A 26,230-nucleotide genomic window follows, 5' to 3' on the forward strand; every position below is an offset into this window, starting at 1 on the left:
AAAAAAAAAGGTGGATTTCCTGAAAGCTTTACATAATTAAAAGAAATTCCAACAATGAATAATGAACTGGTTTATACCAAAATCATTGTTAAAAGATTTATAATTACAGAGATTACAAAAAAGAATTAAATTCTTAGAACACCAAAATTTGCTAACAAATAGATTCAATTGTTAAATTAAGGATAACAAAATTCTTAAATTGCTGAACTTTCCGTTTTAGAGGTGAAAATGGCACCATATGCACTAAGCATGTACAACTCAAAGGGGTACTTAAGAAGAAAAAGAAAGGATGATTTATACAGAACAGCAGTTGACTGAAAAGCAGGTACGTTCTTTCACAAAGCTTTCATAATATATATTGAGAGGTTCTGACAGAGGTGATCATACTTTTTGTTAAGTGACAACTTCCAGCAGAACTCAGAGAAAGGCAAAATGCCTTGTAGCTGCAGTAACACAGATGAAAGCATTTTTTCAACAGCCTGATAAAAATGAACAAATCTGCAACCCGCAAAAGTTCAAATTATAATGAAGTGGATGGGTTTTTTACTCTGTGAAAATTCTGCCTTTTATATTTTTAAGCTTCTGATGGACCATAGCTATTGTGGGGCTGTTAATGAGGAAGATGTCAGCAATGGGCCACCAAGCATGTCATCCCACTGAGATAATATGGGTAGTGAAAAGATATATATGTGCTTTCATAGAAACCTGTATTTTAAAACTTTTATTGTTAAAGCAAATTATGACAAAGAGAGTCCTCTGAAAAAAGAAAATGTCAAACTTTTTTTTCCTTTTGCAGCATACATAACTTCATTAAGATAAAAAAAAATCTGCACTTTTGTTAAAAAGAAATTAAAAATGTTACTTACACATTAATATAAATCTTAAAGAATTTAAAGTCAAACTTTCCCCCCTTACACTTCAATAAGCACTTCAAATAACTAAACATTTATTGGAAGGATGCATTGACAAGATCTGTGCAGCACCCTGCTGTGAGTTTGGTGACAGAAGAACGGACAGCAAGAAACAATTTATTATGTACAGATCTCTCTCCGATTAGAATATGACCTATTGCAAAATGTCTGTTTCCACTACTGCTGTACTGTGAAATGGGGGAATTGTGTTTTCACAAAGATGATAGGATTTTATTGAGTATATAATGTAATCTCATTTCATATATAAGGTCCATTGGGTAATTAAAAAGTGAATAATCTACAGGTTTTAAAAGCATATTGGATTTTACACCAAATACCACAGATGTGGCAGCAAGGTATTCCACTTTATCTGTTTCTTGAACACATATACGCCATGAGTGTCGATATAACTGAAAAAGCACCAATGTCAGGCATGTTCAGAAGGAACAGGAACCCAAAACTTTCTGGGATATGTGATTCAAGTATGGCAGGAGGTTCTGTGCTCCCATTTAGCTTTAAAGTAAAGACAGGGGCTTCCCCTTTAATCACTGTCAATAACAAACTCCTGTTGCCAAAGGGATCTACAATTAGATTAATTAAAAAAGAAAAAGCTCAAGTTATCCCCCAAAGCTGATGATAAATGGACATGTGTGTTGAGTTACTTAAGGCTCACAATAGGCCTTGGGTATAATACTTTTCACTACTTTACTTCATCTTTGTAAAATTTAAGAACAAACCTGAAAAAATCTGGTCTAACTGTGTAGTACAAAGAGAAAACAAATGGTTAAACAGTCCTATATTCAGTTAAAAGCCATCACCAAGGCCATACCATGTCTCATACACAACTGCATTTGCACGTTTTTATGACACGGATATTTTGCTTGCCGACTTCTAACAAATTTACTGAAGCAGAAAACATGAATAAAAACCATTTTCTCTTATTAATTTTTGAGCCAAGCACGCAGAACACAAAAAGTATGATGGATTTTTAATTTATTGGTAAATTGGGATTTAGTGTTTCAAGCTAAAGAATGACAAAAAATGTATACAAATACAAAATGTGAACAGAAAAATTGATGAGCTGACTAGAAAACTGGCAGTGAGGTTTCAAGTGGCTGCAGATTACTATGTAGTCAGGGCTGACTGAACACAGGAAAGCTTATAATTTGTTATTAAGAATGAAAAAGCTCTGTAAGATATATCAATGGAGTAAGCAACCAGTGAAGAGTTAAAATAATTTAATTTGAATTCCCTGGTCTTGTTACTACATTCTAACATAACAGATGTAATGACGTTCTGCTGCATATTTTATTACATGTGATCAATGTAAAATAAATTGACACATTACATTAATTTATGACCAGCAAGGTAATTACAAATACCAATCTTTGGGCAATGTGCAACTCAAAAGGTTTGTGCTTTAAAGAAAGGTTTCATTAAAAGCAGCTGGCCATTCTCATGAGTTAGTTTTACTAAGAACTACTGGCACACTGCCATGGATAATGTTAATTTGACAATCGCTTTATATATAACTTATTACAAGTCATTGATAAAGGATTTTCCTGTATCATAAGTGTCATAAGTATACCTTGGAAATCGCATTTTCGATGCCTTAAAGCAAATTTACCATTAACCATGTTATATCCTCATTTATTTCTTCTACAGCATAAAAGGTTCACAAAAACAATTCACATCAAAACCCTTGGAAATGAATAAACACTGAAATGTATTAAAATGCTATTCTTAGGTAAATGAAGGTACATCACAGACCAAGGTGCCAACCAGAGGAAGCTGCATGGCATCGTGCCACTCAGAGGCTGGTGTGAACCTGGCCTTTGATTATAGGCTTTGCGTGCAAGTAAATAAAGTAAAACATTTTGTTGTAACATACTTTATTGTAATGTTACATAATAACTGTACAATAAAATCATTTATTTACATCTAAAAGCAAAAGTAGGCAGGATCATTATAAGGATTACTATCTTATTGTCTTAAGTGATGCTAGCAATAATAAAAAAGGTGCACACTGGACAAAGGGAAACTTCAAACCACTTTGTTGTCATAGAAACAATCATTAACACCCAAAATAATATCAAACAAGTTTACTGCTATGAACATAATACTGAATTGGAGTGAATGCTTAAAGGGTAAGTGCACTTCATCCTTCAGTTCTTCTCCCTCTATTTACTAACCCACCCCATCCTCCTCTTCACAAATGCCTACTTTTTTTTTTTTTTTTACCCGTACAGCCTTACAGAATTCTAAGCGATGCCCCAAGATGGTAGGTGAGCCCTATAGAAGTCTATGGGGCTGTAATGCACAGCTGAGAGCTGGCAGAGTCACAAATACCTAAAACTTTTGGAATAGAATGTCAGTGAAGACAAGCAGCTATCAATTCATTACACTAATATATGAAAGGCAAGAAAAAATAAAATACAAGCAAGCTAAATGGAAATTATTTCAAATAAGGATATCATGTAACTTGAGCCTGGGGCGTTTCAACAAGATAAAATCCCCAAACACAACAGTAAACTGGCAATGTCTTAGTTCTAGACTACCAAGATTGACATTATGGAGTGGCCAGCCCAATTCCCGAACCTTAATCTAATACGAAACTTGTGGGTGGCATCTAAAATGTTGTTTCTGAGATAAAACCAAGAAATGCAAAAGAACTGTGGATTGCAGTCCAATCATCCTGTACTGGAATACCTGTCCACGGGTGCCAGAAGTTAGTAGAGTCCGAGCAACACAGATGTAAAGCAGTTATCAGAAACTGTGGTTGTACAACTAAACATAAAGGTCAGAGATTGAACACAAAGTAAATTCTTGAAACATTTGTCAGTTTATACAATGAATGTTTGAGTTTGTAAAGAAGAATGCAGACACTGCTATTTTGAACAGCCTAATAATCCCCTTCCTCACTTTCTGTAAACTAATAACACAAATTTGATACATTTTTCTTCATGTTTTGATTTGGAATAGAATGTGCAATGTCCCCACTGTGTTGCCTGTATGAAAATAAAAGCTAAGGATTTTGATTGCTAATATTCTGAACACAACAGTATGCATACAAGCACGCACGCGCGCACACACACACACACACAATGTGTGCAGGAGCACAAGAGCAGCAGATAAATAAGAAATAAGGTCCCCCAAGCTTTACTCCACCACATGCAGCTATGCGGATATTTAAACAGGTTTCTGGAAAACGAATCGTGGCATCAAAAATATTTTAGAAGGTTCTAAATATTTTAAAAGTTCTGGATTTTACACTTATATTAATAGCTTGGCATCCACAGTGAATGAATGAAAACCTCTCCATTCACAAAAGGTAGCACATGCGTGTTAACACCAAACAGCTAATGCATGTGCATTAAACTCTCAATTTCAAATTCCCTAATGTGCATTAATCTTCTCATAATCCAATCACCAGCACATTTGTAGTAACCCTCTCAGGCATGCGTGCAAAACCCTTGTAAGGTATGTAGTAGTGTTACAAATGTCAGCGATTTTCATAACCCAGTTATCTATTCTGAACATTTACCACAATAAATACACACACAAACTAAAGAGAAAGAAGAGAGAGAAGAGATCTTGCAAATAGAATAATGACTCACTTTGCAAAGGGAGCTGAGGTTAAATCCAAATGTTTGTCCATTGCGGGATCCAGCATTCATGTAGTTTCCTATGAGTAACACTATCTCCAGCAGTTTAGCAAAGCTTCTGCTTTTCTTTATCTCCTCACATGCTTCACTGACAGCCATAATATCTGGTTTGATGTTGTTTACTTGCTCTTCAAATTGAAGGCGAAAGAGAATTGCGTTGAGACGTGGAATGAGCTTCTTCACGCTGCTCATCTGATTAAAGAAAGGAATATATTTTATGAAATAGCTATATAATAATTTGCTGCTTTAAACCATTTGCTTTTGGAGGGACCAACTAAACAGAAATCCTTTAGCATGGGATATATTCATGAAGGACAAATTCTTGCAGAACTCATCTCACGTCACATTGAAAAGGTTTGCTTCTCTATCACAGCAATTTATCTGGAATAAATTCAAAAGCCCTAAAACACAACGTGGCAAAAAAAATACTTAAAAATTTCAAAAACGTAAACATATAGCCAACAAGTACACTAATGGAAAGGAAAGTTACAAACACAAAGCCTTCTTTTATGAAGTGATAGTACTGACATAGTTATAGCTAAATATTTTACGGATGAGAAAATATGTATAATATGTATAATATACCGATAACAATAGGATTTTTTTTTTTTTTTTTTTAATGGGAACAGATTAATCATTTTCCTTTTATTTGTTATGGGAAAAAATTGGTATAACTCCTGTTTGGTATAAGTCCAAGGATCTGGAATGGATGAACGAATCCAATAAAAAATGTTTTGAATTTCCCGCCGATCCTCCCCCGCCCACACCGACGTCACCGGGAAACCCTGGAGATCACCTCTGCACTTGGCGGCTGAAGATCGGTGGAGGAGGACGTGTCACCAAGACCAGTGGGGACCAGCAGGACTACGGGGAACGCCGACGGAGCAAGGTAAGTGGGGTTTTATTATGTTTTTAGGTACCTCGAGTGTGACTCAAATACCAATTTTTGCATGGAAACTCCACCCCGAGTCACACTTGGGAATACCGCTAGGGGGGTTAACATGTGGAGAATAAAAAGACAGTGTATCAGTGTGTTTAATTTAGAACAGTCCTATATATTGGCTGATATACTGTATAATGCAACTATATTCAGCCTAAATTACATAAAACTTTTAAGTATCACTCTGGCTCCAGGGGGCTTTACTGCTAAAACATGGGCAGTACAGTGGCCCAGTGGTTAGCACTCTTGCCTTTGCAGCGCTAGGTCCCAGGTTTCCTCCGCATACTCCGGTTTTCTCCCACAATCATAAAACATGCAGTTAGGTTTGTTGGCTTCCCCCCAAAAAATTAACCTTAGACTACATTAATGACATACAACTATGGTAAAGACACTAGATTGTGAGTCCCTTTAAAGGGACAGTTAGTGCGATGACCAAGGACTTTGTAGAGCGCTGCATAATATGATGGTGCTATATAAATACTGTGTAATAATAACAATAATAAAACCAATGGCTGTCAGTGGCAGTCACAGTCTAGCATGGAGCCCAGGAACTGATCAGCTTCTTTTGTGCTCCTTGACAGGGTAGAATAGCAGTGCTTCAGGTAAGAATATATATATATATATATATATATATATATATATATATATATAATGTAATTCAAAGACATTTAAAGTGTAATGTAACTGTCATGATAATTTATGTCTATAGAAACCCAACATGATCTTATCCTAATGATACAACATACAATGATAATACTAATTTACAAAGATAATGTTATTCTTTCGTAACTGCATCACACTTTATTGCTGAAGGGCTGTAAAAAAACACATTCGAACCAAGAAGGAACCTAAAGGAGAATAACAGCAGCATGATATGGAATGCCCAATGATGAATGTGGTGTATAGGTGTTTAATGAACAAGTAGCCTGCTTTTCACGGATGAGGACTATACCTTTGCAGGTCATTATACTGTATTTATCATTAACACACTATATATTATAACTGTTAAAAAATGTTAAAAAAATTAAATAATGTAATACAAGAGCATATTACTAAATATGCTACTTTTAACATATTGCTTAGTTACAATAGGTTTGGTAAACAGTTCAAAGCTACTGGCTCAGGACATCTGCAATATGATTAAAAAACATATAATCATCAGAAAGATACTAGCTATAGAACCTATGTGTATCACTGGTGCATCATATATGGACATATATTCAATGTAAGCACAAGAAGTAGGAAACTTCTGGAGAAATAAGCAATAGTGATTTTATACAGGGTAAATTTATTAAATCTTCCTTTTATACATTTTCTCAGTCATAATGACATCATTTAAAAAATACAACTGTACATAAATTCCATCCACTGTGACCTTTTAGCTGAAAACTATTTATGGGAATTAGCACAGATATATCTGTATATCTCAACACTTTTTATCTCATAGCTATAAAAAGCTGTCTAGCTGTGGAGTGGATTTACATCACCTTCATCCCCAACTAGACCCATGCATTTTAACAGATTCCAATTGAAAATGTATACCAAATCTTTTTAACTTTAAAATTTGATAATATAGATGGTATTTTAAAAAACTGCCACTCACCACAACACCAAACTGTTCAGGTTCTGATAGGCTGCCATATTCATCTTTGAGTTTGGCCAATGCAGCCAGCTGGGTTTGTTCAGGCATGTGTTTTATTAAATTCTAGATTGGTAAAATGGAAGGAAAAAAAAATACACAACTGTGATTTAAAAAAACAAGTGAAACTTCTAATACATTTTAAATAACACCTGTTAAAGCACAAACTAAAACAAAAAATAAAAATGATCAATGCAATGTTTTTAATAAAAAAATATCATGATCCCAGTATGCTGTTTACAGATTTCAAGCCAGTGTGGTTCTCTTTTACTTGTACAGCTCAATTCCCTACATTAGATGGGGCAAGATTTTATCTATAAATATATATTTGTTTTAAGTATAAATAGTTTTCCAAAAAGTGACAAATTAAATCCTTTTTTTTTTTTTTAAATCTTCCTTAATTTCCTTAACCTATTAGCCCCAATAGACAAGCATGGACAACCACAGGCAAAAATGTTGGAACCAATACTCTTGGAGGGTGTTCATAACATATTTGTGAAGAAATTGAAAATTACCTGACTGAACATATTTTGCTTAGATCAATTAGGGCAAAAGTAAAATGTAATCACTTAACAATGAGAAACGTATTGTGGAAAGAACTATATCCACTTAGTACTCTGGTGCACCTCCTCTGACTTCTAAAATGGATCACAAATAAAAGATAAGAGATATAGACTTTCCTGGCCAAAACATTGAACTGATTATTTTTTGCCAAGAGTTGTAACCTGGACTTTGGAATTCATCGACTGATTTCATGTTGGTTAAGGCCCTGGCCTATCCAAACCATACTTGCCTCTTGCTGGACATAATCAACCACAACAAACCCTGGAATAGGGCCCTTATTTTCACAGAATTTACTTCTTAAACCCACACACTAAACCTTGGGTACACTGTTCATAAACGTATATGAACCATAAAAGAATTGGGTACTACTAAGTTTATAGTACATAATAGTACAATAATATATAATAATAGTATAAATAATTTGAACCTGAGTGGTGGGGGATAGCAGCTCTTCTCATGGAGGAAAGTTAGGATTCTATATAAAGGCCAAGGTCTAATACTAATTGCCTTTCTAGTACACAAAATGAACTGATTTGAAGACATCATGTACCGTAATTGCAGGGAATGCAAGTTGTCAGGTAATTTAAGTTTATTTCCTAAATAGTAGATAAGGAAGACACACAATGATTAGACTTACCTGAACCAAGGATTCTGACAGCTGTGTTTCATCAATTTCTAATACAATTTGTTTAATGTCTTCATAAGGCAATCGGTAGGACCCTAAGAAAATGGCTAAAAAGTGGATCACAGTTTGATTAGTAAAGATATTCAGAATTTAAATTGCCAATATTTTTTATTGTTTTAACCACTTTCATCAACAAGAACATAACACATGCTGACTGACAAAAGATACTAACATGTGGTATTGATATTATCTGAATATACAACAAAGTAGTAAACTAAATGGAATAATAGACCATATTATACTATACTTTTATGTTTAATGTAATTGTAACCCATACTTCACTGTCTGTATTCGTCTGTCATTTCAAACCCTATTTAATGTACCGCGTAATATGCTGGCGCTTTATAAATCCTGTTTATTAATAATAACAATAATATAATAAGATAAAATTGTCATCATCTCTACAAACCAGCTCCCTCCCACCGTCATATAACCAGCTTCTTACTAGTTTTTAACGGTTGTGTATTGACGAGAAACCAATTGAAGATACACTTTATGCAGTTTGTTACAGTTTGGTATAGTTCAGATCATTAAATATTTCTTTCTCAGCACAAAGCCCTTCTGTAAAAGGGAGTGGGCTTTCTGTATAAGGGGAGGCTTAGACCTACACTGTGAGCAATCAAATCATCACAGCTCATGGTGGCTGCTACCTTGCAAACTACTCGGATTCTTAAAGAAGCAGTGTTTGCAGATTTAACAGGGGACGACAGTGAGCAGTTCTGAACTGCACACTGTCACCCCCAATACATTCTCCATTGGGCTGTTGCCCGTAGATACCAAATGTAGCATGTTCCCTGCAGCAGTGGTTCACTAGCTTAAGGAACCAGTAAACGCACTGCAACCTCACTGCCAATGTGAGCATAGAGGTTTAGCTTGTCTTTTTGAAAGTAGATTTAGAAAGCTTTACTGTTAAAATTCTTGCTTTTATCCCCCCCCCCCCATCTTCAGTCAACCTTATAGATATAAATTGGAAGTGCTTGTCACCACTAAGCAAGATTTTTTAGATTTTCACTTTTCCCCAAACTATTTTTTATTACTTTGTGATCGTGCATGCATAGGTCAGGGTATGTTCATTACGCCATAAGATTAAGCCTAAAGCGGACCTAAAGTAAAACTTCTTTATTTATTAGGTAAAAATTACCTTTTTTTTTGGGGGGGGGGGGTTAAAAAAAGGGTAGAGCCCCTCCTCTGCTGCCTTTTTTGCCACAGGGATAAAGACAGAATGGTAGCGCAGAGCCTCCAGGGATACACACATCATACATACCAGGAGGTTTCTGGCTGCTCTTCAATGGGGAAAAAAAATTGCCGATCTCACTGTGAATGTGTGAGATCGTCAATTCCCCCACCAATCTACCACAGGCTATGTCTCCTGATATCGCACCTGTATAGTGCGAGATCAAGTGACGTAAGCACAGGCTTCCTCCAAGCCGGGACAAAGGTGGATTCCAGGACAGGAACCAATCCAGAAAACCTCTGGAGGGATCGACAAACCTGCAAAAGCAAAGGTAAGTTTTGTTTTTCTGCTGTAGGGTTCATCTACCTTTATAATGTTAGTACATAACACAGGAAAGTTTCTATATTTTTTTGGTCATATTTAAAAAAAAACTGGCGGCGTGTGTGTTGGAGGTGGGGGGGGGGGGGGGGGGGGGGGGGGGGGGGGGGGGCATTGGGGGTGGACACATCATCCCAATTTTGTTCTGTGTACACACATACATTATATATCCTAAATTTACTTACACAAATTTTGGGCTATTTTTGGCTCTAGCACCTTCAGTTCCTTTATTCGTTTCCTAATAACAGAAGTATCTTCAATTTCATCATCTTTTCTCACTATTTTATAGAGAAAACACAAAATGAGTCACCTCCATACATAAAACACAGTAATGATGCTGTAACCTAAACTAGCAAATAAGAAAAATAAGATTTAGCCTTTTTCAACATACAGAACTAATAAAAAATCTCAATAAAGATCTGCACTGACTTGTTTTTTCATCATTAAAACCTGGATTGAAATGTACTTATTGTGCAAAAATGTAGTAATATGATTCTTTAAAATAAAAGCTATTTAAGATATATGTAGATTTTGTACTAGGCTGTATGTATGCAAATGAGAGTATAATAAGAAAAACTAAAGGGAAACTTTGTGTAAAGGGTTAAAAGAATGGTGTGAAAGATAGAAGAATATTCAAATAAAATGTCAAATACCCAAACTGCCCAGGAATTTTTTGTACTGTGTAATATATTTTAATTGTGTATTTATTATATATTGTACAAAACAACAATGCAAAGAAAAATATTCATTTTTTTCTAAAGAACACTTATAAAGAATAAAGGTTAAATGGTTTATGACAATTTGAATTTTTCTTCTATTTTGCTATTAGCATTATCATTTGAAATTTTGTTTCAATTAGGAAACATAGCAGCAGAGACCCACTAAATTATAAAACAAACATTTAGTGGATAAAGCTATGGATACCCTCAAACCTACAAGTGGTTCAAGTAGTTTAGAAACAGCAGTCCCAAAGCCCAAGGGAAAAAGATTTGAGACAGTAAATTAATTAGGAGCATAGCACAGGATACATTGAAAGAAATGTCAGAAAATTACTTCTATGGGTGCTTCCAATCATTAAAACTGTATAGGGACCAGTGCCGCAATGCAGCAGGTGTCTATTTGAAGGAGATTAGGTTTGTTCATTTGTTATGCAAGTGAACAATGTTTAATAGGTTTCAGGAACTTTCAGTTCACACCTCAACTATATGGTATTGCATTCTAATTTTGCAAAGTGTTGATTTTGTCAAGAGAAGGTAAATTCTACCTTCCTATATATTTTAAAGAGCCTTTCAATTGTTTAAATTTTTTTCTAGATGCCTCTTCCATATTACATTAGTAAATTTTGCCTGCACTTGACCTATGTACACCTACAGGCCAGTTACTAATTTAAAAACTACCCACACACCATTTTTACCAGGGTTGCTCCCGAGGTTACTAGAGGTTTCTTTAACTGGGGCTAACTGACCATCTATTTGAAGATGCCTTCATAATTGTAGGGACAGCCAGTTGCATGATTCTAATTATGTTTTTAGCGCTCTATAAAGGTGGTATTCTGGCTTCCACCATAAGGGAGTAATGCTTTCCACTGACCACCAATTTGAGTGCCCTTTTCTCCTTAGGCCCCCAATAAATTAGTTTTAACAGAGGTTGCCAGAAACCTGAACATAATTTCAAGAGTTGTTCAGGGGTAAACGTTTGAAAAAGAAAAGAAAACAAAAACACAGAAGTTCAAGCACTGTTAGTTATCTAGGATGGGAACATGGAAGCTTATAACCAGTAAGTTGGTCAGTAATGTGACTTTTTTTCTATCCTCCCTGTAACGTCTAAAAAGTACCTGATTATACTGCCAGTAAGTGCTATGTTACTTTGCTGTTACGGTCAGCTCAAGCAGAAAAGAGTTATTTTAACGCATGCACAAAACAATGATTTTAAGTTATTGCTGCTAAAGGTGATACTACAAACTATTGCTTCATTTGGGTGTACTGTTTTTCACATATCATGTAGGCTGCGCACCTTCCCCATTGTGGCTTCTCTTGTGTAAAATAAGTGTTGAATGTGTTGTGTGTAAAGTTAAATCATTTTAAAACGTGAAAAGGACTAGATAGCTTGTTATTATGGAATATTCTGTGCATGTATGTACCTACACATGCACACAAACCCTAGTAAAACAATTATCAAGGTCGAAATATATTAAGTAGTATAGCACAATTGCTGCTGTAAAATGGACACACAGTTTATTTTTTTTTTACTATATACACAACTACTTTACTTAATAATTCAGAATCTGTGGAGGGGAAGCATACGATACTTTATGGGATGTGCTAAAATTGCAAGTCAAATGAGGTAAAGCTACTCCAGGTATAAAGGAAGGAAAAGTACACCACAGAATTTATATGAACAATATCAGTTGTACGGACTAAAAGCAATGAAGTTAAGCGTGGAAGCAGGCAACTAATACTAAACTAAGAAGAGCGGAACTAACTAACTGCTTATGACACAGAAACTTACTGATTTCTTCCTTAAAAGGCTGTGGTTTTAGTTCTTATAACAAAGAGGAAGAATATGCAAATGCAGTCACTAACAGTTATTAACAAGTGCTGTACATGAATATTATAACAGTACATAAAGCTTTTAAACCACAAAGGTGAAACATGAGGAAAAATGCATAACTAAAGCCAAATTACTGAATCAGTAATTTTTAAAACGCTTATAAATGCTTTTAAACGCCCCCATTGATTTTATTAGAAGCATTTACAAGCAATTGTTAGTTGAACATGTGGTTGGTTGCCTAAAAAAATTGTCTGGGTCTTTTTTTGTGTAGGTTCTAAAGGATTTGTACTTTTATCGACAGGATATAGACCGAATATACATATTACTTTCCAGGGAAAGATTGGTGTACTTTGCTATATTTAAAAAAAAAAATGTGAATAGTGCGAAATTGGGTGAAGTAACAAGACGACTCAAGATGGCTGGCTCTGGGACAAAGAAGAATTCCAGGACGGTGTGGGACTGGATTGGGAAAAGGTCCAGCGCTTATGAGGATCTGCGAGATTAAAGGTAAGTATGTTTTTTTTCTGCTTTAAAAATCAAGCATGCACTAAAGTAGTGGAGTTTTTATTTTTACTTTTTTTTCTCAAGAGAATCATTGCATATTTCATCTCTACTGGATTCTCCTAGCACTTTGGATGGACTTTCTTATTTTTTGCATTTAAATGTTTTAGTTATTTATCTGTTTATGTTACGACATCCCATTCTGATTTGTTGCTGTTTCTAATGACCATAAACCAAACTTTATTGCAGCAAAGCTAGAGGAAGCATTTTTGAATAACCCTAATGTTTGCAGCTACAATGCATGCTCTGTTCCGAATGTCTGCACTTGTGCTGCGGAGCTAAGATAAAGTGTAAACACCCACATCCATGATACACAATGCAAGAAATCATGATACATGCAGTATTATAGATAGGAAGTTGAGAAAGTGTTCAAACAAGCTGTACAAAATACGGCCTCTACACAGATTGGATGCTAAAGCAAACATATTTTCAATAAAAGAAGGGGATGCTTTTTAATAACTCCTAATGTGAGAACTGTAACCTTAGTTTTCTTTTAAGTCTCACCGTGATCACTAATACCCATTTAGATGAAATTAGGGCATGCGCCAAGCAAGCAATGCAGATAGGTTCAGTTACTTTAAAGATCAATGATCCTTAGGGTATCCACATATTCCTTAAACGTCAGTAATATATTTTTTTATATATTTTTGAAAGTGACCTAAATAAATGTACATTAATAATGATAAAAAAAACAATCAAATTCTGCACAATATAACATTATTTGTACCCATTCTTCTAACTTCTAAAAGAAAAAGGAAATGGTAGATAACCAACTGCTGAAGTTTAACCTTTGTCTGTGAGTCACAAAGCTTGTTTCCTTGTCATTACCTTCACTTTATGACATATAATATGGCATATTGATAATTGGGTGAGACAACAACTGGGAGGCACATTATGTGATAAAGCAGAGATCGGAGGCCATGTCAAATGGTAACCTAAGTTATGATAAGCACAGCAGCACCTTTTAAAATAGATTAGCACAGTGCAGGCTTTTATCCTAACAGTAAGCGTGTGTATTATGCAGCACTCATCTATGTATATATTTAGATTTTATAAAGGACAGATGTGAAACAATCAAATCTCATCCTGCTTATAAATTTAAGATATGTGATGCTTTGTCACATTAAATACACTAAGAGGAAGTTGTGCTTTTTTTATTCAACTTCAATTGAAAATCTGCCATGAGATTCTGATGTACAAATAACTCTTGAGCTGCAATCCATCCTGGTTAAAACTGCCTATCAGACATTACACATTACTGAGCCTCTTTCCAAAGGAAAGAATTTACACATTATAAATGTTCCACACTGATATTTAATCACCACATCTCCCATGTTCTGCAGGCTTAATACTAATGAAAAAAAAACATGGTAAACCCTCTCCTTCAGGGTTACAGCAGCATCTTTACTATCTGTGCAGGATCCCAACTGAATGTCAGTCCCTGCACTGAAGTAGTTTTTTTTTATAAACTGAATTCTGTAGAGGTGCCTTTTCCTATGATATCAACAATGAAGCAACAATAAATCTAGCCAGAGTGGCTAGTCTTCAATGTGAAGCCACACATTCAGACTAACTGCAAGCTGGAGGTTTCTGCAGAACTGACAGAACCAAATTCCAAACCCACTAAAGGATCAGTTTAAGGAGCAGCAGGAGTAATACCAATAAAGCCAGCAAAGAAAAAATTTTGGATCAAGTTCTAATATGTAGAGGAAAGGGGTTTAACTATAGCCTGACAGGTTTCCTCATCAGAGCCTGAAGAACATAGAGAGGGAACAGACATTTTAGGGCATTACTGCAAGAAGCCTTGCCTTACATAGAGGACAAATGTTAGGTGATGGGTTGCATGCAGGGAAAAGTGAGTTTCTCAATTAGTGAGTTAATATATGTTGTATTAGGTCAAGAAAGTTTAAGAAAAATGGACGGGGAAACCAAAACTCCTGAATATTGTAAAAATACAATTCTCTTGATCAACATTGGTTTTTACTCAGGTTGACAATTATGTGGTTCTGATGAGAGATCTAAAAGCATCAAGCGCTGGAACTCTCCTGCGTAGCGATGGCAATACACAAAACGTGTTCATACAAAGGTTATTCTACGTTTCATAAAATGTACACGTTTCATAGAAATCCTTTCTAACCCAATAATAATTTTCCAACACACAAAGAAGAATGAAAAAGAGGATGTCACAGCAAAGAATGTTGGGACAAAGGTCTACAATCCAATAAAGAAGCCCAATGATAACCCTTCTAAATACTGCTGTAACAAACTAATAATGATTGTAAACTGAAATTTTCACCTAATCACCAAGGGTGGAGATTAAGATACAAGCAGTGATTTCTGAATAATTTTACTAAAACAGGTTTTCTCCTTTATTAATTTTACCTAGTTGGTACTTTTTGTCCTATCCTAAAAGTTTACATTGTACCAAAAGTTTTTTTAGGACAGAATAAATTGTTGCAATAAGTGCTGCAATAGTTACACACACAACCACACTTTAAAGAGTCTACAAGTTTTACATATTTTTCTGACAAAAATTACTAAGAAAATTAAACACCACATAAAAACTTAACACAATATAAAAACATTGATTAAAAATTCAAGTATTTTATCTGATAAAGGATTATCAACTAACCACACAATGTACAACATGGAATTTCTACAGGTCAAATGCAAGTTTCCACATTAGGACATTAATTACCGGTAGCAACAAATAAAACAAATATATCAGTAACATAAAAGAAAATACAGCATGAAATATTAAGCTCACAAAGAAAAGTTGAAAATGCACTAACCTTCTATAGCTGTAAAGCAGGCAAAGAGAAGCAAGCAGCCAAGTGCAGAACAATGAACAAGATAAAAAAAAATAAAAATAAACAAAAGTGTTAGTCATTGAGCACTACAAAAGCGTGTAACAACATAAAAGCATGCACAACAATTTTACAATATCAGTGTGTCAACTAGAAAAATAGTTACCGATGACACTAGTAAAGAGTTTACCATAAGTATGAGTAATAAAAAGGTAAATATAATGTTTATTACATATATGTATATGCCAATGTATTATATTTACCACAATACTTCTAAATTTATTTAAAAACTATGAAAAAAGTTTGTTCAATGTACAACACCAAATACTAGGATGTGAGCTACATGGTAGGGCTGCTCAAAAGTCATATTTTAGTAGTGGTGGAACTTGGAGGTTGAAATCAGCCACTAGATTCTTAGATTTGTTTATTACTTCAACAACAAATTTTGCTCACTATAATTCATGACAAATCTTTTTTAAACAGGTGGAAGAGGAGACACCCTTTAAAATTACAAAAACAAAAAGTCTACACAGTGGAGTACCCACTGTAAACTGTTTTAGCTGGTTCACCATCAGTTTGATGGCTCAAGTCATCAACCCACTGATGGCTGATTTACCATCTAACAAAACCCCAGATAAATTACCAAGCCACATCAGAGCAGCCATGCAAAGGTTTCTTTGAGTAGAGCTAAATGAAGTACCGGTATAAAAAACAAAATGCATTTATTATCACGCAGATATTTTCTAACTTGTCAATGTGACATGCAAACCTATTTGTAAAATGGAAATAGTGTTGAACACTGTGTTCCCTGCTATGAAGCATTAGCTGAGTTGAAAGATCAAAGAAGGTTTTTGATGGAAAGCTACATCACATCCTAACAATCCTAAAAGGGCTAGCCATCTTCAGCCACTCATAGTTTTCACTTTTTTAAAGGTGTATACATTTACAAACAAGGTGCACTACCTCAATATGTCTTCAATAGTAAAGGGATGCATATTCTGAAGTATTGTTACTGTAACCAAAGCGAGCTTTTGTTTGGCTAACTCAAAGTGTAAATTCATTTTTTCTATTTTTATTTGAGACAGAGATTAGGAAAAATTCAAGGCAGTATTGTGTGCACTTAGCAAAATTTCCTTTTCACCATAAATGCTGCGACGTGTCTACATGCATAACAGGTATGTAGTAAATGCTAAAGCGCATATGCCCTAACATTAGTCATGCAAAGAAAATATGTACAGATGTGTGGTATGTATAATGTACAGAATAAAGTATGCAGATGAGCTGAGTACAATATATATGATGCACAGCAGTGTAATAGTTATGTATATATTGGGAAAAGTAGACAACTGCAGGGTATGGAATGTAAAGGTTATATAAATAGTAAACATTTTTTTTGTAAAACCTCCTTTCACTTAACATTAAGAAGTCTATTTATAAAGTAATAAATCATATTTACTGGAACATTCCCTGGTGAAAAATCAACTGAATATTATCCACTAAGGAATGTTTCAGTGAATGTTAAATTTACTGCTTTATAGAAAAAACCCTAAAACTTCACAGGAAATGACTGGAAAAAGTAAATTATTATTTTGTAAATTTTCATGTGCAAAATTATAAAAGTAAATCTGACATTAAAGCAGATCTGTAAGATAGTATTTACCCAAATGCTCGGCCATTTGATTTGCTGGTCCAAAGTTTTCTATCCTTTGTATTTCTTTCTTATGCCCATGTCACTGTCTGGGTGAGGTTAGTTAAATGGTGCTGTTTAAGGGGGCAGTCTGTTCTTTTAAATATAGTCTGCCAACATACAACAAGACTTTATTTGGACGTATACAATTTTTACAGACGCAGTGCACCAGAACAGCCAACAAAACTACCAGACACAGATAATAAAACGGTTGATCAATTTCAGTTCTAGCAAATTGTGTCTCTTTTGTAAAATGATTAGGGAAATAAAGGACAAAACTAGCTGGGGAAAAAATTAATTTAAAAAATAAGAGTTTTGTGCAGTTATTTGTACTAGCCAAGTATTGGCTGTGTCATGATAAGTGTGCAGACCTCCAATTGGTCCTACTCCAATGTTTTTCAACTTAGGTTCTTCCAGAACAGGGGTTTCCAGACGGGGCATCTGCATGTTTGCATGTTGACCCTGTGTTTCCTCCTTCAGGTATTTATGTGGATTTCTTCTGGGCACTCTGGTTATCTCCCACATCCCAAAAACATGCAGTTAGGTTAACTGGCTTACCCCAAAAAAACCCCAAAACTGGCTTACCCCAAAAAAACTGACCTTAGACTGTATTTAAGACCTATAACTATGGCGGGACATAGGATTGGAGCCCCTTTAAGGGAGTTAGTGACATTGATATGGACTTTGTAAAGCAATGCGTAATATGTTAGCTTTATATAAATACTAAGTTAATAATAATAACAATTTTGACATTTAGGCTTTTAGGGAGAACTCTTGTCTAGTATCACCTATATATTAGAATTATTATTAAGCATTAATACCAACATATTATGTAGTATTTTACAGCCCATAGTCATGTAATGAAATGCCACCCAGAGGAGCTCACAACCTATTATGCATACCAAACTCTAAGTCCTATTTGGGGGAGGAAGCCAGGTAATCTACCAATAGGTTTTTGAATGTTGGACAAAACTGTAGTGCCTAGCAGAAACCCACACAAACTGAAAGAATATCCTCCCCTCCTATTGTGTGATACTTACCCTACCTCCTAGATAGTAAACTCTTCAGGGCAGGGTCCTCTCCTCCTCCTGTCTCACTGTCTGTCAGTCATTTGATATCCCTATTCATTGTACATACTGCGTAATTGTCTCAGATCAGCAGCAGTTTGTCTCCCTACTTTGCTTCAGGCTGCTCTGTCCAGGCCTTGGATGTAGAGTCGTCGCCAAAGTTTTCCAGCTGTACCTGCTCATTCAGTCCCTGCCCAACCCCCATACTTGTGGCAAATCCGTGAAGGTAATATGTTGACACTATAGAAATCCTGTTTATTATTATTAATAATAATAATATTATTATTATTAACCACCTGAGCGTTACACTGAGGTCTAGATTTCTGTACCAAAAGTGATCCACTGTTTTTCATGAAATTTTTTTTTAAATTGTAGACCTGTAACTTACAGAAATATGTCCGAACAGGGGTTCTAGTAGATATTATGAATATAAAAAATGTTTGAAACACACAATCATGTAAAAAAAAAATTTACTTTTAATAAAATTAAAGGAAAAACACAAAAATCAGCTTAAACATGACTAGGTAAACAAATCATAAATACTGAAAATACTGAAAAAGCAATAACTCTGTATATTGTAAAGTACTATATTATTCTAAAACACCTCCCTAGTGTGGCAATTTTTAAAACTTTGTGTATTTATTGGAGTTTGTTTTGAATTATTTTGTATTTGATTGGATACGGGAGTTTGTATCCAATCCAGTGCAAAATATGAATTTGAATTTCCAAGTTATTTACTTTTATTTTTTTTTATTTTTTTGTATTGGATACGGGAGTTTGTATTCAATCCAATACAAAATGAGCGTTTGAATTTACCATTTATGTACTCTGTATTAATTTTATATTATTTTGTATTGGATTTGATACGCAAGTTTGTATCCAATCAAATACAAAATATAAATTTGAATTTCCAAGTTGTTTACTTTTATTTTATTTTTTTTTATTTTTTGTATTGGATTGGATAGGGAGTTTGTATTGAATCCAATACAAAATGACAGTTTGAATTTACCAGTTATATACTTATATATATATATACTGTATACTGTATATACTATAGTTATATACTGTATTTATTTTAAATTATTTTGTATTGGATTGGATACAGGAGTTTGTATTGAATCCAATACAAAATAAATGAATGAGTTTCAATTTGAATTTCCCGCACACGCGCCGACGTCATCATGCACGCAGGGAGGAGCCGTCCGGTTTTTTTTTCTCCGCCGGACGGCTTCTCGTTTCAGAGATCACCCGGCGCTGGAAGAAGAAGGACGTGGAGGATCGGCGGGACCACAAGATGCCGGCCGGCTTCTTACCGGTCTCGCTGGCACCCGACGAAGGCACCCGATGCTGGAGAGGGAGATCGACGGACGATGATCGACGGAGGACGACGCTGGAACACGAACACGACGCTGGATGAGCACAGGGGGACCAGGTAAGTAAGGATGGGAAAAATCTCGGGGTTAACCATCCTAGCCATTTTTTTTTGCCCGTACGAAGGTCGGGCTTAACGGCAAGGAGGTTAATAATATATACTACACAGAGATAGTGTCAAAGCCAAAACTAAAAATAAAAATCGCCTGAAATACAGTGGAGTGGTGATAACCAGGAATAAAATAAAATCTTGATATGCACAAAACAGTGAGAATAGCACCAGTGGAGGTAATTTTTTTTTATTTTACTACTGTTATTTGTATTTATATTTTTATTAAGTATAGAGTTGTCTTTTTAATTAAGACAGAGCTTGTTCCTGAATTCACATGTACTAGTAGCTGACAAACTCTTTTCATAATTCTCTATACATGCCATACCTATTTTCCAATGTTAATTTTAAGAAAGTTGTTAAATCCACCCAACATGAATTTTTGGCTTCAGCGTAGACTCATTAACACTTTTAGCAATATCTTCAAAATGGGCAAATTAACATTTAACCCCCCTAGTGGTAACCCCGAGTTTGATTCGGCTTGGATTTACCATGCAAAAAGCGGTAATCCAGTTACACTCGGGGTCGCTAAAAAGATTAAAAAAAAAAAAAACACTTACCCTGTACCATTGTCGTCCCTCGGCGTCCTGCTGGTCCCCGCAGGTCTTAGGGACATGTCCTCTTCTTCCGATCTCCAGCCGGCGAGTGCAGAGACAATCTCCGGGGTTTTCCTATTTCCTATAACTTTTAGACATTTATGGTAGATTTTAAAGAAATAGAGAAATTGATTAGTGTTGGCGCCACCTGGGGGAGGGTAACTTTAATTTAAAAAAAAATAGGAATACTAAACTAGTGTGAGACCACTAAGTGTTGATTAGTGGAAAAAAATTTGAAAAGTTAAAGCATAATTGCTTAAAATCCAACAAATAAACATTTGCTAGAATGGGTATGTATCACTTTTAATCTTAATTTTGAACCTACATCATTATTATAGCAATAAATCATAACGAATTAACTATAACTATACTTAACTATACTTTCACCTTAATATATTTAGCAGGCAAAAGTGACTTCTAAGAGGATTTTCACAATGGAGCTTAATGTGCAGTTCACTTTCTATCCACTACTGCTTTTAACATTTAACTTATCTTTATCCTTTATCATACACCTCACATCTACTACTGTTCAGGTCTAAAGCTGCATACACACATGCAATTATAGTCGTTGGAAAGGATCTTTCACGATCCTTTCCAACGACTAAGCACTGCATGAACGAGTGCTGTACATACAGCAATGTTCTTCTCTATGGAGAGGGGAGGGGAGCACGCTCTCCCCCTTCCCTTGCATCAGGATCGTTCGTCGCCCATGGATCCGCCAGGACGGTCGTTCAGAAGATGGACAATGGGTGCTGTACACACGCCAGATTCTCGTCCGATATTGGCCCTGAGCTGATTATCGGGCGAGAACCACTGGACGTGTAAACGTAGCTTAATAGTGCAGTAAGTCTAATTTGTGATGCTAACCAGCACTGTTTATATATTGAGTGAGGGAAGGAAGCCTTTATCAGTTTTGACAATCAACACTTTGTAACTGCAGACACCTGTGTAATGATCATCTAAGTGAAAGTGCTGTGTGGGAGGGTAGGTGGAAGATTGTTGTCACAGGGAATGTAAGACTGGAGACAAAAACATTTGTCCTCCCAGAGGACTTTGTGGTACATAAGGAAAGATGTAAGCAGTAGGTACAGCTGACTAATGTTTGCAACAAGGATTTTATTGTAGGATTCTAAGTGTATTTCACTGTAAAAGTATAAAGTTACACTTGCTTTTGACCTGCTTTTAATATTTTTTGCTGAAAAAAAGAATAGAAGAAAAGTCAGAAGTCCTTATCTGAATTCTTAATATGGATCAGTGACTCAAAAGGTCTTGATTATTAGGTCCATTATTACAGGGATAATGCTTAACATAAACATTTCATGTTTCAATTAATTACAGGAGTTTGATTAACCCTATCCCAAGCTAGAGGGCTGCTTCAGCCAATAGGCGTTAAACAAATCACATCCAATAGCCAATCCTAACTTTTCAATGATTCAATGGGAATTACCTATATAAAGTGGGAACTGAGAGAATGGAGGTCTCTCTCATTTGAGGCCTGTGAGGTAAGCTGTTATGGAGTTTACTTCTAAAGGAAGCAGGCTCCTGAGGTACCCATTAACCTCCTAGCAGGTAGCTATAAGATATTCCTGATTGCACTCATATGGGTGTCCATATTATTATTGCATTGTTTTACTCTTTTGTAATTATAACCATGTACTAACCATTATTAGATTATTACAGGGGGTTACCTACTAACAATCTTATTTTCATGTACTGTATATTTTATTGATTGAAGTTCCTATATCTCGATATCAGACAATATTACTGTGAATTTATGTTTCACCTTGTTTTCCTAATTAAACTGTTTAAATGACTAGCTATCATTTGTTCATGAACCTTCATTTATGTAATATATATGTGCATTGATAGGGTGATAAAATATCCATATTTATGCAGATAAATATTCCAAATCAACAGCTACGGTAAGGCAAGCTGTGCCTCTTCAATAAAAGGGGGAAGAAAGCAATATCACACAATGACTGATCTAAGGTCAACATGTATGTCATCGTGGCACTGAACTACTTAAGTGAATGAACTAAAGATATAAAACATAGTACATAGAAATTGTTCCCGACATGAGATGAGGAAACCTTTTTTATCCGGCAGCAAGAACAAGAGTGACATCTGGTGACATTTCTATAAAGCATACACAATTGGAAATGTTAAACTGCCTTTATGCACACTAGTTTTACAACTACTGAGCCACATCTACTTAAGGAAAAAGTAAGGACGTATCATAGTACAAGCCAAAAAAATGATTTAAAAGGAACTTTAAATGCAGAAACAATGGAAAAAATATATTTTACTGAAAGAGCTAACCTATAAATATACAGTAAAAATTCAAAGAAAAAGAAAACAAGTATTTGAATTGTAACCCAGTGAGGCTAGAAAGAGCTAAAAAAAACAATTTATTTTATTTTACATTATGTTGTAACTTGGATTGAAGAGAAGGTCTCATATTAGAGACAAAACACTTAGGGAGAGTAAGAAGAAAATAGTGTTGCACAATTATATTTTCTGTGCTAAATCATTTACTATTACCCTGCAAAGTAAAGAATAAAAAGGGCACACAAAGACTGTTGTATTTCCAATGTGGAAGTAATAAAAGGGTACCGTTCATTCTATTACAATTTATGTACCGTATTAAAGGACACAAATGTTTTCCTAGTGTTGCACCTCAAGATTGTTTATGAATATGTAAATAGATATGTATATAGAGGTGTGTATATATATATATATATATATATATATATATATATATATATATATATATATATATATATATATATATATAGGTATGCATAGGTATGTGTATAGGTGCAGGAATGTTGAAACCTGTTTTTCTTTGTACTGGCCATCTGGATCACCTAGGGGATGTCTTATCAGTGGTCAACCAAGGAACAATAAACAAAACAAATAATAAAACATGTCAGTACACAAGATCTAGTTCCCATAACAAACTGGTTACCAGTAGGACCCTCAAGGGGCAATTAATCCATCAAGCCAGAGTGGGCAGACGATGAATGCATAATCAAACAGATGGGTTGGGTTGATAACCCAGCTGGACCTCTGGTTGACCCTTACATTTAGATTCCAGCAAGAGATTCTTGTATCAAATTTAGTTGGGAGGTTCATCAAATGACAGTAACCAATCCCAATCTATTGGGGTGGGTGCCAACTGATGGTCATCGTACCAAACACACCCACTAACCAATCAAGGAGTCCCAATGTTACCTAATGGGACTTAAATATAAAAGGGGAACTAGAATGATGTGAGTGAGTCTTCTTAGGGAATCTTGCACCTGGGGTACCCAACAACATCTTAGCAGGTAGCTATACACATTCCTGAATTTCATATTTATATTGTTTGGTATATGTCTTTGTATATGTTTATGCTATTATTTCCATATTGTTTTGATGTATTTTGTACTAAGTAGATACTGAGTTATTGTAGGGGTTACTACTAACAACTGTATGTTCATGTAATATATATATATATGTAACATTGATTCAAGTTCCTATATGTTTAAATATCTGATAATACTGCTGTGTATTTTGTCTTACCTTGTTTTCTTAATTAAACTGTTTGAATGACTAGCTATTATTTGTGCATGAACCTTCTTTAATTGAATATCTATATGCATTGATAGGAATATAATTTCCATATTTATGCAGATAAAATATAGATAAAATATACTTAAATAACACTAGGCAGTGACACAAGTTAACCAAATAGTTGCTGGTGTACGTCATTATTAGCTTATTGTCATGTCTGACTAGGTGCAGAAAACAGTGGCAAAAGAAAAAAAAAATAAAACACCTACACATAAAAGAAACACAAAAGTTAAATTCGCTGTCACAGATAACAATCCCTTTAGCTTGTTTTCCGGTTACTGCCTTGTGGTCCTCCTCAGCGTGAGCATCTTAGGCAGCTCACAGTCTAAACAGAGATTTTTTTTTTATTAAGAAAATTACAGCCAAAAAGATATCTTGGTTAATCCCTGGTTCAGTTTTCTGAAACAAAGCCAGAACTAGTAGCACTAGATGTGGGAACAATCTCCTGGCCAGAAATTAAATCAAACTTGCAGCACAGTATGAGAAAGAGCTCTGCTAGACCTTTCATTTAATTGTTGGCCAGGAGATTACTCTCTTACAAGTGCTGATGGTGCCAGTGGCTCGTATTGCAATTAGAAATGTTAGCAATCCAAGTTGCATTCAAATATTACTTTACCTGTCATTGACGTTGGGGTTTCGCAATGCAGCCAGAGCAGGATGATTGGGTGAAAATGACGGGCAATCAGCTCTCATGGTATGGAAGCAATCCCACAAGGAAATAACCAAAGACAAGTGTCCTCAGCTGAACTCTTGCATGATTGGCAGGGCAAATGCAAACAATGATAACAGTTCTCCTGTCATCAATTCCTAAACTCTGTTAGCCAGTCATGCAAGAGGGAAGCCCATGACAGCTGTCCATAGCTAACCCCTATTGGATTTCTTCTATACAATAATGGGTAAAGCTGAGAGCAGCCGATACAAGCCAATCAGTCATCACTGGACATCCTATTTGGACATCGCTGTACTTTGCACATGGTAAATACTGGTTTAAAAATAAATAAATAAATAATCTTGAAACCTACAGTGTCCCAGGCAAAAATTTTACAATTGCATAGTTGTCTCCAGACATTGTTCATCAATCTATTCTCTATGGAGGGCTGCAACTCACTTGTCTCCCCTCATTCCTCCTTCATAGAGCAGAACATTGCTGTGTGTACAGCGCTTGTTCATTCATCTGTCCCTGGAAACGATCACAATAACTGCACAAAGCTTAAAGAAGGCCTGTCTACACCATTTTAACTTTACATGAAAGGGTATATAACCATTTTATGTAAAGTAAAAATGATCTCTGATCAGAACTCTTTTTTCCCCCCATTTATAGCATGCTAAGTCACCTGATGTCAGTTCTGCGCAGTGCAAGACCATGTGACATAGAAGAAGAAAGAAGACGAAAGAAGACGGAAGAAGATGGCAGCACTCGGCACATACTCTGCTGGGACAAAGGTGGATTACAGAATTGTACGGGACCCAATCAAGGAAAGCACTGGAGAGATTTGTGAAAGTTAAGGGAAGTGTGCTTTTTATTGTTTTTGGTTTAATTCCTCTTTAGGGTATTCCTTGTATACATTTATTGACCACTAGTAAAAACATGCAAATATATACCACATCCCAAAAATTCAATAGATTTTTACTAGAACCCAAAAACTGTTGCAAAAAGGGTGAGGGTAATATATGTATCAGGACTTTTAAGGTAGCATATCAGATTCATTATTTACACAGTTCTACTGTTTTCTATTGATTTAGGTGGACTAAAGTAACCTATTTACACCAATTGAAAGCCTCGTGTCAAAGCCTATTCTCTATCTGGACACATTTCGCAGAACCTGTCTGCTTCATCAGGAGTACTACAAGTAGGGAGCAAATAGTTGTTTCCTCTAAAAAGATATATATATATATATATATATATATATA

At 35.3% G+C, this 26,230-nt stretch overlaps 1 protein-coding gene across 1 annotated transcript in view; it reads right to left on the reverse strand.

Annotated features, from left to right (window-relative positions):
- DIAPH3 (diaphanous related formin 3) overlaps window positions 1-26,230 on the reverse strand; it is a gene marked incomplete in the record, with an annotated part of 209,714 nt that overhangs the window by 60,070 nt on the left and 123,414 nt on the right. Inside the window, 4 exon segments of the mRNA XM_072410484.1 lie at window positions 4,529-4,768; window positions 7,120-7,221; window positions 8,357-8,451; window positions 10,142-10,234. Of these exon segments, the coding sequence (XP_072266585.1) occupies window positions 4,529-4,768; window positions 7,120-7,221; window positions 8,357-8,451; window positions 10,142-10,234 (530 nt within the window).

The sequence above is a fragment of the Pyxicephalus adspersus genome, chromosome 1, assembly GCF_032062135.1.
Source record: "Pyxicephalus adspersus chromosome 1, UCB_Pads_2.0, whole genome shotgun sequence".
NCBI lineage: Eukaryota > Metazoa > Chordata > Amphibia > Anura > Pyxicephalidae > Pyxicephalus > Pyxicephalus adspersus.